This window comes from Staurois parvus, unplaced genomic scaffold (genome assembly GCF_062004578.1).
Source record: "Staurois parvus isolate SC_StPar_1 unplaced genomic scaffold, SC_StPar_1.0 ptg000118l, whole genome shotgun sequence".
Lineage (NCBI taxonomy): Eukaryota > Metazoa > Chordata > Amphibia > Anura > Ranidae > Staurois > Staurois parvus.
In genome coordinates, this window is record NW_028317914.1 from 1,032,985 (window position 1) to 1,049,306 (window position 16,322).

The 16,322-nt window shown below is 39.9% G+C and overlaps 1 protein-coding gene across 1 annotated transcript; it reads right to left on the minus strand.

The window, feature by feature from the left end:
• Positions 1-5,754: 5,754 nt before the first annotated feature.
• Positions 5,755-6,252, minus strand: LOC149467202 (protein GVQW3-like). The gene has a single exon (XM_089672070.1). The coding sequence runs from the start codon at positions 6,250-6,252 to the stop codon at positions 5,755-5,757; it is 498 nt and encodes a 165-aa protein (XP_089528196.1).
• Positions 6,253-16,322: the final 10,070 nt, after the last annotated feature.

The following is a 16,322-nucleotide window of genomic DNA, read 5'->3' on the forward strand; positions in this document are numbered from 1 at the left end:
TAGAACAAGAGTGCCAAGAGTAGTGAACAAAGACTATGTCTTTAACATTCTTACCTTAAAATGTATTGTAATTCTACTGTCTCCCTTTATTCTATACCGTGCTGCATAAAGTGTTGGTTCTATATAAATCTAAATATATAAAATATATTCTAATAATTATGGTGCTCTGTCAGAGTTGTAAAGTCATTGTCCACAACAAGTTACCACAAACAGATTCATGTGATGGTGGTCCTCAGGAGTCCAAGGGATCAAGCCAAAGGGGCAAACTAAAATCCCATAGGATAACAGAATAAACAAGAGGAAAGGAGGGAGGCATCACCAGCAAGGCTCCCACTTTTCATCCATTACACATCTGCATCAGAGGCTGGTCATTAGCTCTGGGGAAAGGGATTCGTCCCTGAAACGTGTCAGCCATTTGACCGCACTGACAGTGAGGACACCTTGCCTGCCGTTGTGGCCATCGTAATTTTTCTATGCTTTTTAGATACATGCTTCATTTGTGAGTATGTTTTTATTATTTTTTACTCTTTACAATAAACCTTGGATAATGCACTAGGTGTGTGCACCACCTGTTTTCTCTTTATCCAGTGGCTGATTTCCCCGTCTGAGGAGGGCTGCACCCCTGAAGCATTTCCTTTGGTTTTCGCTGTCCTGATATACTTGGCTTCCCTTTTGTCTGTGCATATCCTGAGGTGCTGGAGAGTACATACGTTACCCTATTGGATGAAACATGCAACCTTCCACAGGCCCAAGTGGAGCATACCCTTGTCTCTACACAGGACAGAGTTGATTGCTCTCAATGCCTTGGTGATCCTGATCCTGGCTCCTCATGGGCTTTCAGAGGGGTGATATACTTGTTTTGGAAGAGGTCAAAAATCCCAATAGTAAACGAAGGGCAGAGGCACCCACTAAGATATGCAACTGGATTGTATTTGTCTAAGAATAGATTGGAGTCACCATAACTGAAGAACATTAAAATGCTTTATTTTGGTCCTTAAGTAAATTTTTTTTAATTTTTAGCCTTTTTTCCTTATTTACAGCTGATGATAATACCAGTAACACACCTCTTGTCCTAGGGTGATAATACCTACTTATTGGGCACAATTCTCTAAGCAGTATCTTACCACATCCGAGTATGCGGTAAGATACCTCATGGCATTTTTAAAAAAAAGTTTTAATTCACTAAAAAACGCTACTAAAATACCGCATTAGTTATTTTATCAAGTCATGCAGTATTTAAGTAGAGAAAACCATGCATTAATGTTTCAGCTGTCAGTGAGGTTCCCCACTGACAGCTGAATGTAAGAGAAAGAATTGTCGGCAAATAAAAAAATTATAAAAAAACAGCATGGGGTCTGCTTCTCCAACCATACCAAGCCCTTCAGGTCTGGTATGGATTTTACAATGCAAGTAAAGCTGAATTCTACATGACTCAAGTTCTCAGTGCCTCATTTTAACACATAACCAACACTGTAGTCCTTAGAGATAGCTGGAAAAAATGTTACTAATAACATGCATTACAGGCAGGAAGCACAGGAAGTTACCAGTTCACAAAGTTTTCTGGTGGAATCAACTTTTTTTTACTTTTAACCAGATATAACCAAATTCTTAAAATGGTATATTTAATCGACCTACAGGAAGCAAACACACGAAGTTCATTCTTGAGGTTTACATATATTTTAATCTTTCTTTGTACTACATAGCAAACCAAAAATGTGTTTAAAATTTTATGAAATTTTATTTATGAGAACACATCCAAGAATGCAACCATGACATAAACCAAGAAGCCTCTGTATATGCAAGTGGAACAAGATTCTTTGCAAAACAACAACATGACCAACAATGCAATCAACATTTGTCATTATTTGTGAACACTATAGAACTGAAAACATGTACTGTTGTGAAAATCACATCAAATTCTGTTCCCTGTTGTAGAAAAGTTAAAGCTGAAGTTTAGCTACATTTATTTTTAGCCCTACAAGTGCCATAGCTTACTAGTAATGAACTATGATACACGCTGTGCAGGCTGCTGGATCCTGTAGCAACCTTATGTGCAGGGATGATGGTCCTCTTCCTGGCTCTGACCTTCTGGCTTACAGGAGGTTAATAGATCAGCCTCTGGGCTGAATTCAGTAGAAAATGTTCTGCATGAAGACCCATGACTTACTAAAGAGTTCCTGATGAGAATCCTTCTTCTGCATTGAAAACAGTTCATTGCTTTCAGTTCCTGCAACATGATCTATGAATGGGAGAGAGTCTGATGAGGCACAGGATTCTCTCCCCAATTCACAGATCATGTTCCATTCAGTGAAAGCAATAGAAGGAGAAAGGAGGATTTAGCAGGTCCTCTTCAAGAACTTTTTCACAGCAGATCATTCTGAAAATATTACCTCTTGCACTGCATGTTAAGAACCAGGAAGAGCATTGGCATCCCTGCAGTGAATGTTTCTCCAAGATCCAAGTGCCTGCATGATGTGGGGCAACCATCTTTACTGGTATGTATCGGGACTAAAGCCAAAATATTTTTTTAGCTACACTTATTCTTTAAACTTTACCAAAAGTACCTGTTTGCTTTTAAGAATGTTTCCAACTGTTTCCATCACAACAATTGGTTGAAGAGAGTTTCAGTTGCGTATCTTGGAATAAGACATGCTTCAAGGCAAGCGTGAAAATGGTAACAGAGAAAGCAGCTTTTATCATCCAGCTTTGCAATTCTGTTAACTCTGGCTTCTTTCATTCTTTAATGTTTTCATACAGTGCATTAGAGTGGGGCTGAGGATGCAGTATGATCTATAATGTAATTGACAGGAGCTGAAACTTGAAACAGGGGATGTAACTAAAGTTCATTGTTCACATCTGGTGAGCGCAGACTTATTTTATCTTAAGCCTTTCAGATACCAGTCAATCTGTTCTTTATTTTAAAACAATCCATATGCAATAAAAACACAAGGCATCTCAAAAGTACTCAAAGCAATTTATTACCTTTTTATGCCTTGAAGACACACAGTATGAACCCTCCTACATATAGACACAATTGTAATCTATGGTAAAAGTTTGTGCCCACAAAGCTGAAAAGCGTATTGCAAACCATAAAACAATTTTGTGTCTTTATTCATCCTGTTATACTGTTTGCTGCACTGAATAGCAGGCACAATACTTCTCTCTAAAGTACCGCCACAATCCTATTGAAAATTGCTGTCGCAGATGTCCACCACACCTTTTGCTCAAGAGTGTGCCCTGGACTTACAGGAGCATTAAGGATCTGCATAACTCTGGAGGAAGAAAATGACTGTGTAGGCCGATGACGTCAAGCCATAACCGGAAGTGTACGTACCGCCATCTTGGATAGGGGATCCAATGCAGTTTCATTCACAAAAAGTAATATACAAAGAGTCCTTGATCCTGTAGTGTCCCAGGTGGACACAAATAAATGTGAGTGGAAGATTTTAAGTGTTTTAATAAAGTTTATACTTGTTTGATATACTTCACCATTTGGAGCATTTTTTCCATTTGTCTGTGGTGCGTTTTGGAGTTTGGATGTGCAGGAGGAATTGGAAATATTATATACCAACATACCCACCTGGGTTAAAGGGAAAGGTGTGTTTTTGACCAGATGGTTTGGGTCAATTCCTAAGTGGTGCACTTTGGAGATTAGAGGTGCAGGAGGAGTTGGAGATTGATACACCAGCATATCATGCATGTTTAATGTTTTCCTTATTGCAGATGTGTCAACAAAAATGTTAGCATGTGCCAGAGATTTCTGTAGGTCTTTAGCTGACACTCTGGGATTCTTCTTTACCTCATGCAGCATTCTGCGCCGTGCTTTGCAGTCATTTTTACAGGATGACCACGCCTAGGGAGAGTAGCAACAGTGCTAAACTTCATCTATTTGTAGACAGTCTGTCTTACCGTGGACACATGAACATCAAGGCTTTCGGAGATACTTTTGTAACCCTCTCCAGCTTCATGCAAGTCAACAATTCTTGATCATAGGTCTTCTGAGAGCTCTTTTCTGCGAGGCATGCTTCACATCAGACAGTGCTTCTTGAAACCAGTAAACCCAAAACAGGTGTGTGTTTTTTAAGGGCAGAAATTCTGGAGGACCCTCTGCACACTGATATATACCCTTTCAAGCAGACTATGCAATAAATAGGGATATTTATGTATATCCCTATTTATTGCATAGTCTGCTTGAAAGGGTATATATCAGTGTGCAGAGGGTCCTTCAGAATTTCTAGTATTAATATGTGGTTACACCCCTTTAGCACCTGATGGATAAATGCACGCACTAGCTGTTGGGATTTGAGCACAGGGATCTCTTGTTTGTTGTTTTTTAAGGGCAGGACAGCTGTCAGCAACACATCCAATATTATCACACTGATTGGAGTCAAGGTTGGCTCACTCCTGGCTCCAATTAGCTCTGGGAGAAGTCATTAAGCTAGGGCCTCACATACTTTTTCCTCCCTGCACTGTGAATGTTTACATGTTATGTGCAATTAAACCATGGCAACATCTAATGTTTGTGTAGTATTATGTTCAGCAGACTGTGTTCTTCTATTGTTGTGACTTAGATGACGTTCAGAGCACATTTTATGCCCAATTCATGCAAAACACCACGTAATCCCAAGGGGTTCACATACTTTTTCTTGCAACTGTAGTTACAGCAAGGTCATGTCGGGACAAGCCTGATCATTGGAGAAGAGCTCCCAGCATACCTAGAAAACTGACCACAGTGGGACCTCTGGCTTAGTGGGGCCATTTTTTCATAGGAAAGCAGGGGGTTGGCAGGAAAACCAAGGATTTCACACAAAGGAAAAAATACAAAGAGAACAGGATACTTTTTCATACAAGTACATAATACCTGTTGCACATATCAGGAATATGTTGGGTTTACATATTCTTTAACTTAAAGGGTAAGCTAAAAGAAGCATAGCAGAAATGGAACCAATATCACAATAAATAAGACATTACTAAATCCTATACATGACATTTCTAACTAATTAATTTTTTTTTTTTTTACAGATGCACATAATTGGTCTCTGCCCTATCTTCATACATCTTTTGAATTCAGTAATTAAACCTAACTAATATAATAATTGTGGTAGCTTTTTACAGGGAGTGTGAGCATTTGATGTTACAGTATAATTAAAAAAAGGGGAAGTAATGTCATTTCATCAAATAGCTGCAGTAAATTATAATTTCAAAGCATTCTATATAAAAAGGAATAGTTACTCCTTATAAGTATCATTTTACTTGAATCCTAATTACTTTCATTGAATGTGGTGTAGACTTTAATAATGTAGAAAAATCTAATACTATTAAATATAATCTTACAACTAGTAGCTCATATATGGATACATGATACAACACCTGCTCCAGGTTGGTCTAGCCATCCCAGCTAAATTCAGCTGTAGAGCTAGATGCCTCAACAATGTCCAAATGAAGATAAATGTAAGACATCATCTATATCTGTCTCCTAAACATATGCCTTATAAAGTGCCCTAAAGCTGAATTCTAGATATGGATATGTTTACATAATAAATACAAGGTAGTGTCAAAAAGTTTGAAGTCTAGTTTTGTAACACGCCAACAGATGGCAGCACAAGGCTGCACAGACAGTCACAGGGAACACTGACCTTCATAAGTCAGTGTGCCAAAAGACATTGCCCTGTGTACATCAGGAGCTGTGCAACTGGTGCTATTCTGATCATGTGCATTACCACGTCTGCTATTTCATCATAGACAGCAAGCAAGTTAGAACGAAGAGTAGATGTGACATTCTTCACGAAACCCATACACCCAAGTTTCGTCACCAATAATGATCCTCGATATGAAGGATAGGTCATCCATGGCACTCTGACAGAGTTCTTGGCAGACTACGGCGTGGTGCTCCTTCTGCTCCTGAGACAGCAGCCTGGGTACGAACTTAGCAGCAACGTGGTGCATGTTCAAATCACACGTGAAGATTGCATGAACTGTTCCATATGACACACCGACAATCACAGCAATGTTATGGATTGTTCTCCGACAATCGTCATACACAAGTTGCTGAATCGTTTCGACATTTTCGGGAGTTGAGCCCATTGAAGGTCTACCTGATCTCTCCTCATCTTTCAGTGATGTTCTTGCACTTTTGAAGCGTGCATGCCACTCAAAACACCTCAAACCACCAACTGAAGCATCTCTGTAAACTTGACGAATCATGTCAGACATTTCTGTGGCCAATTTGCCCAGTTTCATGCAAAATTTCATGTTTGTTCTAACTTGCTGTCCATGATGAAATAGCAGAAGTGGTAACGCAGGTGGTCAGAATAGCACCAGTTGCACAGCTCCCGATGTACACAGGATAATGTCTTTTGGCAGACTGACTTATGAAGTTTGGTGCTCCCTGTGACTGTGCATGCAGCCTTGCACTGCCATCTGTTGGTGTGTTACAAAACTAGTCTCAAAACATTTTGATACAACCTAGTAGTCTAGCTTGGAACAATCTAATATAATACATGGTCTAGCTTGGACTAATGTAACTATGCATGCCTTATACTATACCTGTAGAATCCCCCTGGAAGCAGGAAATCACTGTAATAGGCACTGCTACTACAGCAATCTCCACAATCTTCCGTGTCTCCTGCGGAGCTGCTACCCTGCTGCTCACTAAACACAGGAGGTCACTCGATAAGCAAGGGTGCCATTCCAAGAACACTTTCCAATGAATGTAAAGCATTCTCTGATTCAACAAGGTGAAGACTGTGACTCGGCTGAACCCCTGTGTCCAGTAAGCAGCAAGGCAGCCTCTAGGCAGTGCCTATTAGAGGTGAAATGGAGTAGTCCTCAGCTGCAAGAAAGTGTAGGTTGTTTGATGATTGAGACTCTATTTTGCTGAGCTCCTGTATCTTGTCTTGTACCCCAAAAAAGACAGGAACCCTAAACCAAGGGACCAAAGTACTAGAGTGTTTTGTGCACCATCCTGAGGAAGTGGCCGGGTAGTACCACGAAAGGCGCTGACAGTGTTTTATAATATTCTGTAAACAATAAATATTGAATCAATGAAGAATTCAGTTCTTAGCTTCTCCTTCATATTTGGGCGCCTCTGCTGACACCAGTTTCTCACCTTTTGAGGTTCATAAACCTCTTATCATGAACACAATGGAATCCTAAGACCACAGAGGATTGTCTGGATCAGCCCACCGAGCATCAAGAGCAACCTTACTCTGCACAGGGACAGACATATTGCCTGCAGGCTTTCACTCCAGGTTGTCTGATCTCCCATTAGGGAGCTCAGCAATCTCACAGATGTGAGTACAGCATTTGAATTTACCTTTTCATCGTCTATTTCATTTAATTATCCATCAAACTATTACACCATAAAGAACTCTCCTGTGGCCTCTGTCTCTTTTTGCCTTTTTTCTCCTTGTCTTTGGAGGTACCCCAGATATGTCTATTAGAGTGATTTTCTGCTTCCGAGGAGATCCCTCGGGTATTGTTTATGCACAGTTACATCATTCCGAGCTGGACCAATGTTACTATGTAAAAATATCCAAATGTTAAAATGTCTAACTCTGGCTTTAATATTCATAAAGAAAAACTCCTATTCTGGGTACTTTTTATGGGTCTGCAACTTAAATATTGAAGCTTTCCTACTTGCCTCTCTAATGTTATAGTGATGAAAAATAAAAAAAGGAACAAAATAGTAGATATGAGCTAGATGAACAGTTTTCTTTTGGATACCATATAATTTTTAGTAGCTAGGTTTCTGTCCCCAGGGGTTCCACCAGAGAAAGCCCTCAATGATGACCTATTAGTGCTGATTGATCTCCTGCCAAATTGTTTCAGCATCAATGTACCTTAGAAGAGCCAATTGGTAAGGGCAACAGAAAGAGTCTCTACTAAGCTCTCTCACTGGTTTCATAGGTAAGTAACCAAGGACACTAATGATCCTTTTATCTGCATCAAAGAATCATTTTTTCCAGTGATCATAAATGTAAGGAGGAGCATTCTTCCAGTGATCATCGATGTAAGGAGGCCCTTCTCACCTGATAGACTTATGATACTGGGAACACCTTAGTATTTTTTCTTCACCCATGGAGACATTTTGAGCTTATTGATAGAGTGATAGAAAACTGTTTAAAATATTAATAATATTTTAGTGTGACTAACAGATTGATTGATCGAAACTGAGGAAATGTAAAGAGGTTTAAATTTGTAGTATTCTGGAAAACTTGTTTGGAGTAGCTTTGTTAAATCTGAGCTGGAAATTGATGGGGAAACAGCTGGCTGGTCAGTTTCTGTAAAGCAAATAGGCTGTAGGTGCCCAATCCTGTCTTCTGAACTATTGTTACTGACTTCAGCAGCCCCAGCAGCACAGAAAGGTGAAATTAAATCACATATAAGTGTTGATGGCATTTGAAGTACCTGTGCTGATCATCAAACGAGGGATGGTGAAGATAAGGATTTGAGACTGAAAGCTACCAACCTCTCACTAAAGAGCCTTATTCATCCTAGCCTATAGAAGGAACTTTGTGGTAGGCATCTGACAACCAACCAAAAATAAATTCAGCCCAGCCAAATGATAGAGACTAATAATTGTTGATGAATGTATGCAAGAGAGTTTTTTGCACCTGTTTTTCCAAGAGATAATTTCAAATTATGCAGAAGCAAATTTACCTTGATTTATTTTTTTGTCTTCATTCATTAAACAAAGGTTATATACATCATCTGCGAAAGTTCAAGTATTTATTTTTTAAAAAAGCAAAATAAAAACAAAAAAATCTACAATTGTTTTTCTCTGCCCCTTTAGTTAACATCTGAGATGACTTGCCCCTTTAAGTAACTACAAAGTAAGAGCAAATCTCACTACACAGTATGATCTGGGCAGCAATCAATGCCATCCTTTTACATTCTATTTATGTTAAAGCTTTACAGGTAAAAATGCTGGAAGACATTATGATCTACAATGCTTGCTGTCAAATTAATATTTGCAGAAATAACTGCAAGCTCAACATTGAGATCAAAGAAAAAAATGTACACTCACATTGTGCTTTAGCAAAAATCATAAGTCTAACATGTTTTAATATGAGGAGATGCAAAAATTACTAAATATAATTAGGTAACATTTTAACCTGCTTTCCTTGCACTATATTTTCTCAAATACAAAGACAGAGGTTAAGGATGAATAAGTAATTTTGGAAAAATTGATTTTGCTGCAAAATTTGGCTCAGTCAGCAGCATATTGGCTTCAAAATTATCTATTTTTATACTATTTATATATTTTTTAAGGTATTTAATGTAGTTTTTAAATTATTAAATGTGTGGTTTTTCCTCTCTGTATTTGATTATTACTATTTTACTATCACTTTAATTTTTTTTAAATCTTGCTTTTTATTTTTACAGTCTGTTTTTAGTTCTTAATACATAAAATGATTAAATTAATAACAGACCAATGTTTTGGAACAAGAACAAGTCTGGTATAGTTGAAAGGAGCTTTCCTTTAAAGTTAATTGCACCCTTAAAAACAATCCTTATTACCTGCAATTCATTTCACCAAATTTTAAAAATTTCCTAAAATCTTCCAATTTTCACCAAACTTATGAGGAAATTAAAGCTCTCAATCTTATATATCTAGTCTTTCTCCTCAATGACTGATAGTACATCTTCTGCAGAAGAGCAAAGAGAGATTTGGTGTCATTATGAGCAAAGAGTTCAAGTGTCTACTGGTTTTGGCCTTATCACTATCACAGTCAGAAGTTGCTAAAATATTTTTTATTTACTTATTTATTTATTTTCAAATTTTAGCATACTTTACCTTTTTTCTAAAATTATTATGGGGTTCTGTTATATGGCCATCTTAGAAATAAAAAATGGTTAGTAAGTTCCTAATTTGCACAGAAAGTGTATACACTGTTAAAAAAAATTAAAGGAACACTTTGAAAACACATCAGATCTCAAAGGGGAAAAATATCATGCTGGATATCTATACTGATATGGACTGGGTAATGTGTTAGGAACGTAAGGATGCCCCGTCATTTGATGGATGTGAAAATTATTAACCTACAGAGGACTGAATTCAAAGACCTCCCCCCAAAAATCAAAGTACAAAAATAATGCAGCAGGCTAATCCATTTTGCTGAAATTTCATTGCAGCAACTCAAAATGGTACTCAGTAGTTTGTTTGGCCCCACGTGCTTTTATGCATGCCTGAAAACATCAGGGTATGCTCCTAACAAGACGACGGATGCTGTCCTGGCGTATTTCCTCCCAGATCTGGACCAGGGTATCACTGAGCTCCTGGACATTCTGAGGTACAACCTAGCAGCATCGGATGGACCTAAACTATTGGATTTAGGTCAGGTAAGCGTGGGGGCCATTCAATGATATCAATTATTTCCTCTTCCAGGAACTGCCTTCATACTCTCGCCTCATGAGGCCGGGCATAGTCGTGCCCAGGACCCAGGACCCACTGCACCAGCGTAGGGTCTGATAATGGGTCCAAGGATTTCATCCCGATACCTAATGGCAGTAAGGATGCCATTGTCTAGCCTGTAGAGGTCTGTGTGTCCCTCCATGGATATCCCTCCCCACACCGTCACCGACCCACCACCAAAACGGTCACGCTGAATGATGTTACAGGCAGCATAATGTTCTTCATGGCTTCTCCAGACCCTTTCACGTTTGTCACATGTGCTCAGGGTATACCTGCTCTCATCTGTGAAAAGCATAGGACACCAGTGGCAGACCTGTCAATTCTTGTGTTGGCAAATGCCAATCGAGCTCTATGGTGCTGGGCAGTGAGCACAGGGCCCACTAGAGAATGTTGTTCCCTCAGGCCACCCTCATAAAGTCTGTTTCTGATTGTTTGGTCAGAGACATTCACACCAGTGGCCTGTTGGAGGTAATTTTGTAGGGCTCTGGCAGTGCTCATCCTGTTCCTCCTTGCACAAAGGAGCAGATACCATTCCTGCTGAAGGGTTAAGGACCTTCTATGGGCCTGTCCAGCTTTCCTAGAGTATTTACCTGTCTCCTGGAATCTCCTCCATGCTTTTGAGGCTGTGCTGGGAGACACAGCAAACCTTCTGGCAATGGCACGTATTGATGTGCCATCCTGAAGGAGTTAGACTGCCTGTGCAACCTCTACAGGGTCCAGGTATGCTACCAGTAGTGACACTAGACTAGCCAAATGGAAAACTAGTGCAAAACAGTCAGAAAATATGAGTAGGGACAAAAATGTCAATGGCCTCCACCTGTGAAACCATTCCTGTTTTGGGGGTCCTCTCATTGTTGCCCATTTAGTGCACCTGTTGTTAATTTCATTAACACTAAAGCAGCTGAAACTGATTAACAACCACCTCTGCTACTTAACTGACCAGATCAATATCCCAGGAGTTTAATTTACTTGATGCTATACTCTGATTAAAAAGTGTTCCTTTAATTTTTTGAGCAGTGCAATTGGTTGGTATATTCCCCTAGACCAGTGGTCTCCAAACTGTGGCCGGTGGGCCAGATGCGGCCCTTTGCTTGCTTTTTTCTGTCCCTCGAGGTATTATTCCTCCCATTGCAAACAACAGCATGGCATGGGTTCCCCCACTGACATAGAAAATGGGGCACTATTCTTCCTATTGACACCAATGATGGAACACTATTCCTCCTATTGAAACCAACAATAGGGTATTATTCCTCCCATTGCTACTAATGATGGTGCACTATTTCTCCCATTGATACCAATGATGAGGCACTATTCCTCCCATTGAAACCAATGATGGGGCACTATTCCTTTCATTGGTACTAACTATGGGGCACTATTTCTCCCATTGATATTAACAGTGGGGCACTATTCGTCCCATTGATATTAACGATGGGGCACTATTTCTCCCATTGATACCAATGATGGGGCACTATTTCTCCTATTAATACTAATGATTGTGCACTATTTCTCCAATTGATACTAATGATGGGGCACTATTTCTCTCATTGATACCAATGATGGGGCACTATTCCTCCCATTAATACTGATGATTGTGTACAATTTCTCCCATTGATACCAATAATGGTGCACAATTTCTCCCATTGATACCAATGATGGGGACTTATTTCTCCCAGTAATACCAATGATGGGGCACTATTAGTCCCCCTAATACCAATGATGGGGTACTATTACTCCCCCAAATACCAAAGATGGAGAATTGTTTACTCCCACTGACCAAAGTCTGGCCCCCCTAAAATTCGAAGAACGGTACACTAGCCCTTTGTTTAGAACGTTTGGAGACCCCTGCCCTAGAGAAAGGTTACACTTACATCTGCAGATGTAGGTTGGCTTTATAAAATCATACATTTACTAAGCTATCTGGCTTAATCCTATATCCTTTAAGCATGAACAGAGAAACATGAACTTACTAGTCATTCATGCACTATATTAAAATGCTCTCATTAAGAAACAAATTATATTAAATTGCATTACATCTCACATATTGTAAATTAATGGATTCTATTATTAAACAAATGGTTAACACAAGGATTTATAAACACTCCACAATCACGTACATTGCAGATGGAACTGAAAGCGTTCTCTTAAACAAAAACATATTTTATTCCAGAGATCCTAACAAGCATTTAAACAAATCGGAATATTTGACAAGTTCAATGTTTGCAGTTACAAGTGATGTACATTTTTTAATGACACCAGAAAGGATTAGATGAGTGATTTTTTCCAAATATATTCCATCTTTGATTTAAGTAATTTTCTGAATACATAGCCATCTTTAACAATCACCACTCTTGTTATGGTGCCAAGTCCATATTTGATAGAACACCAGGACAATAACGTGTATGTAAAGGCAAAATGTAATAGAGCGTGAAAGGGTTAGACCAGGGCTTAAAATTTCAAGTCCTGAGCTACTAGCCAGGCCTTAAGAGTTACTTGCCACCAGTTGCCCCACCCAACCCTTACCCTGCGTCGCCCCTAATTCTGCCCCTAAACACACCCTCGTAAATTATTTCATGAAATGACACTGTTAAATGTTACCCACATTACATCAGGGTCCTCAGAGTCCCCCCACATTACATCAGTGTCCCCAGTGTCCCCCCCACATTACATCAGGGCCTCCAATGTCCCCCTAAACACTCCATCATACTTAGACTATGCACCACATACAACCATAACCCCCCATAATCTTTCACTCACAAAACCATAACTCTACCAAGTATATCCTACCTACTATCCAATCCAGCAGTACCTCAATGTCCCATACTCTACCACCCATAATAACCACATAATCCTGAACCTGTCCAAACCACCCATACATGTAGGTTTATATACAGACATATGTACATACACACACACAGAGACACCTGTACATAAACGCAGACAAATGTACAGATACACACAGAAACATGTACATACACACACACACACACATGGACACAGCCCTATAAAAAGTTGCAGTAGTTTGTTACCTTCACTCTAGGGGGAGGCAGAGAGCACAGCACACACTCCTTCCTTTGCTTTCACTTTGCTCAGCTATTGAGCAGTCTGACGGCTTCCAGTGCGAGTGACAGATCCGGCCCTGAGTTCTGAGCCTGCTCAGCAAGACGGCCCTGGGGACACACTCGCCTCCAGCATAATTTCCACTCGCCAATTCGAGCAGGTGAGTGGAAATTTCAAGGCCTGGGTTAGACCATCTGCTAAGGTTTTACTGTAGTTTACAGTATGTTAATCCAACTTTTTCTATTAGGCCTGATGATGACCAATGTTACCAGAAATTTATCAATGTCACCAGAAACATTTTATAATTTTTCCCAGAACAAGGGGTGAGGGTAAGTCTGCAACAGACAAAAATGTTCTGGTGACAACTGTCTATAAAGAAAATTTCCCTCACTTTCTGTTGCATCTTCAAGAAAGTGAAGGAAAATTTACCTCGTAGGACACAGAAATCAAAAATGCCTTGACAGGTTTTTCACCCTTTTTATCCCTTCACTACTCTTCTAAATACTAAAAAAGCCAATAAATGCACTTCTACGACCAAGTTGTACCTAAAGTGTATTCATTTATTATACACCTAATAATTTAACAAAAAAGTGAATGGTAAGTTTGGCTACATTTGTAAGGAAAGTCCAGTGTGTTCTAATATGAAAGCAGAGCACATCTAGTAGTAAGCATTACATTACTGCTAGATGTGTGTTACACACATACACAGATGTATTAGTGGACACACAAATGCATGCTCAGCACTGGAATTGATGACAAAAAGGCCTATTTAAGCTGGGATGTGACAGGAACAGAGATATGAGTGGTCTTCCCAATTTACCTTTGACCTGACCTGTTATGTTACCTTTTCAATGTGCCACCTGAATTGCCTTTGACCTGTCTCTGGATTCCTGTCTGCCTGTTGTGACCTTGGCCTGTGTTTTGGACTTACGAATGGGTACATCTCTGCCAAGCTGTTAACTGACCTTGACCTGTATACTGACAATGTTTTTTGCCTCATGTTCCTCTAACTCTTTGTCCAGATGTTGCTGACCTTAGCCTGTATCCTGATACTGTCCCTGTCTTCTGATTTAGAACTTCACTGCCTATCTGTTAATGACCTTCGACTTGTGTCTTGGCTTCCTTCCTCTCTACTGATCAGCTGCCACCGTGCATCTGCCTCTGGATCTTACCCTGTGGTTCACAATCATCTGTGCCTCATACCCAACAGCTGGTGCTGACTGCAACATCAGCCCTCATGGCACTCTGTATTCTCACATCTCCTGTCACCACCACTAGAGGTGTTGAATAAGAAGTACAAAAGAGGGCACCTCTTCGGCTTGACCTCCACCAAGTACATGACAACATTACTCTGGTGTTAGTTTCTTACTATAAAACAAACAATAAGTTATCAGCATATAGCTCATCTCTTCTGTGCCAGTATGAGTCTTCAGTTAATTTCCTACTTATTTCAATGCCATTACACAGTACACTGTCTTGTGCGTGAGCTACCTATCAGCCATCCCTTGTATTGACACATAGGAAGCTGGCCTAAGATACTGCAAATAGCAGTTCTAAGAAGATACCGACTGTATTGGCAAAGTGGTACTTTCTAGATTGTCCAGCTAATTTGAGGATAACTACAACATCAGGTTCTGAGCTTATCCTGCCAGGTATGCTTTGCTGTTGAGAATTATAGAAAAGATTTACAGACCCTTACCTGCATCTTTTTTTTTTACATCAAACGATTTGCCAGCATACTTTCTACAGTCTGCATAGAAGGTTCCTTACTCTTGTGGTCATTGGGAATAATCCCCTGTGACAAATAGCTAAGCTTGTTGTCAGTGGTTACTCATCTGGGAGGCAGAAGTTGCCCATTGCTCAAAGAACTCCTAGGAGCGTCTAGGAGAACCCTAGAGCTCCACAGAACCCTGGATCAGAAAGGCTGGTCTGCACATTTAAAGTGATTCTAAAGGTTGTAATTAAAAACAAAATAACAAACACGTCATACCTGCTCTGTGCAATGGTTTTCCACTGAGCAGCCCTGATCCTCTTCTTTTTGGGTCCTCCTCCAGTGGTCCTGGCTCCCTTCCCCCACCCACCCACTCCAGTAGGCTTGCTCCCGAGCTAAGTTCCTGTGAATTGACATTGTCCTTTCACACACAGAGCATGGCTAGGCTCTGCCCCCACTCTCTCCTCATTGGCTCACTGGCTGCGATTGACATCAGCAGGAGCCAATGAGGAGAGAGACACTTGGAAAAGCCATTGCTCTCATGCACAGCACTGGATCTAGATGGGGCTTAGGTAAGTATACGAGGGTTTGGGGGGAGCTGCACCCAGAAGGATTTTCACCGTAATGAATAGAATGCATTAAGGTAAAAAACCTTCAGCCTTTAAAAACACATCAGCAATGGCAGCTTCCGTATTTTTATCCCCGCACATTCACTTTAAAGTGCGAAGTGGGAAAGTCTGGCTTTCCTTTAATTACATAATTAGCCCGGGTGTAACTTAACACTTTTGGCTTCTTTTTGAATGTGGCAGGGCTGCCATATTCCATGCAATAGACTAGCTGCAATGTCACTCCAAGATCTGTATAGACTTTGAGGGAAAGCATTCAGTCTGTTACAGAATAAGGCATCTGAGAAAATCCTGCCTGCACAGCATATACAAGATCATGGATTGCTTCAGAGTGAAGATAGAAAGGTGATTTTTTTTTTAACATGATTACATTGTAGAAATAGCTTGTGCAGCAGTTGCATGCATTATATCAATTTCTAATGTATATCAATTTCAAAGTGTTTGAGCAGAACTCTTTTTCACATTAAACTACAGTTCCAGTTAGTTTTGTACTCATGGCAAGATAAAATGA

Bases quoted from the DNA above. Each gene is read 5' to 3' on its own strand.
- LOC149467202 (XM_089672070.1), bottom strand. From the start codon at position 6,252: ATGAAATTTTGCATGAAACTGGGCAAATTGGCCACAGAAATGTCTGAC.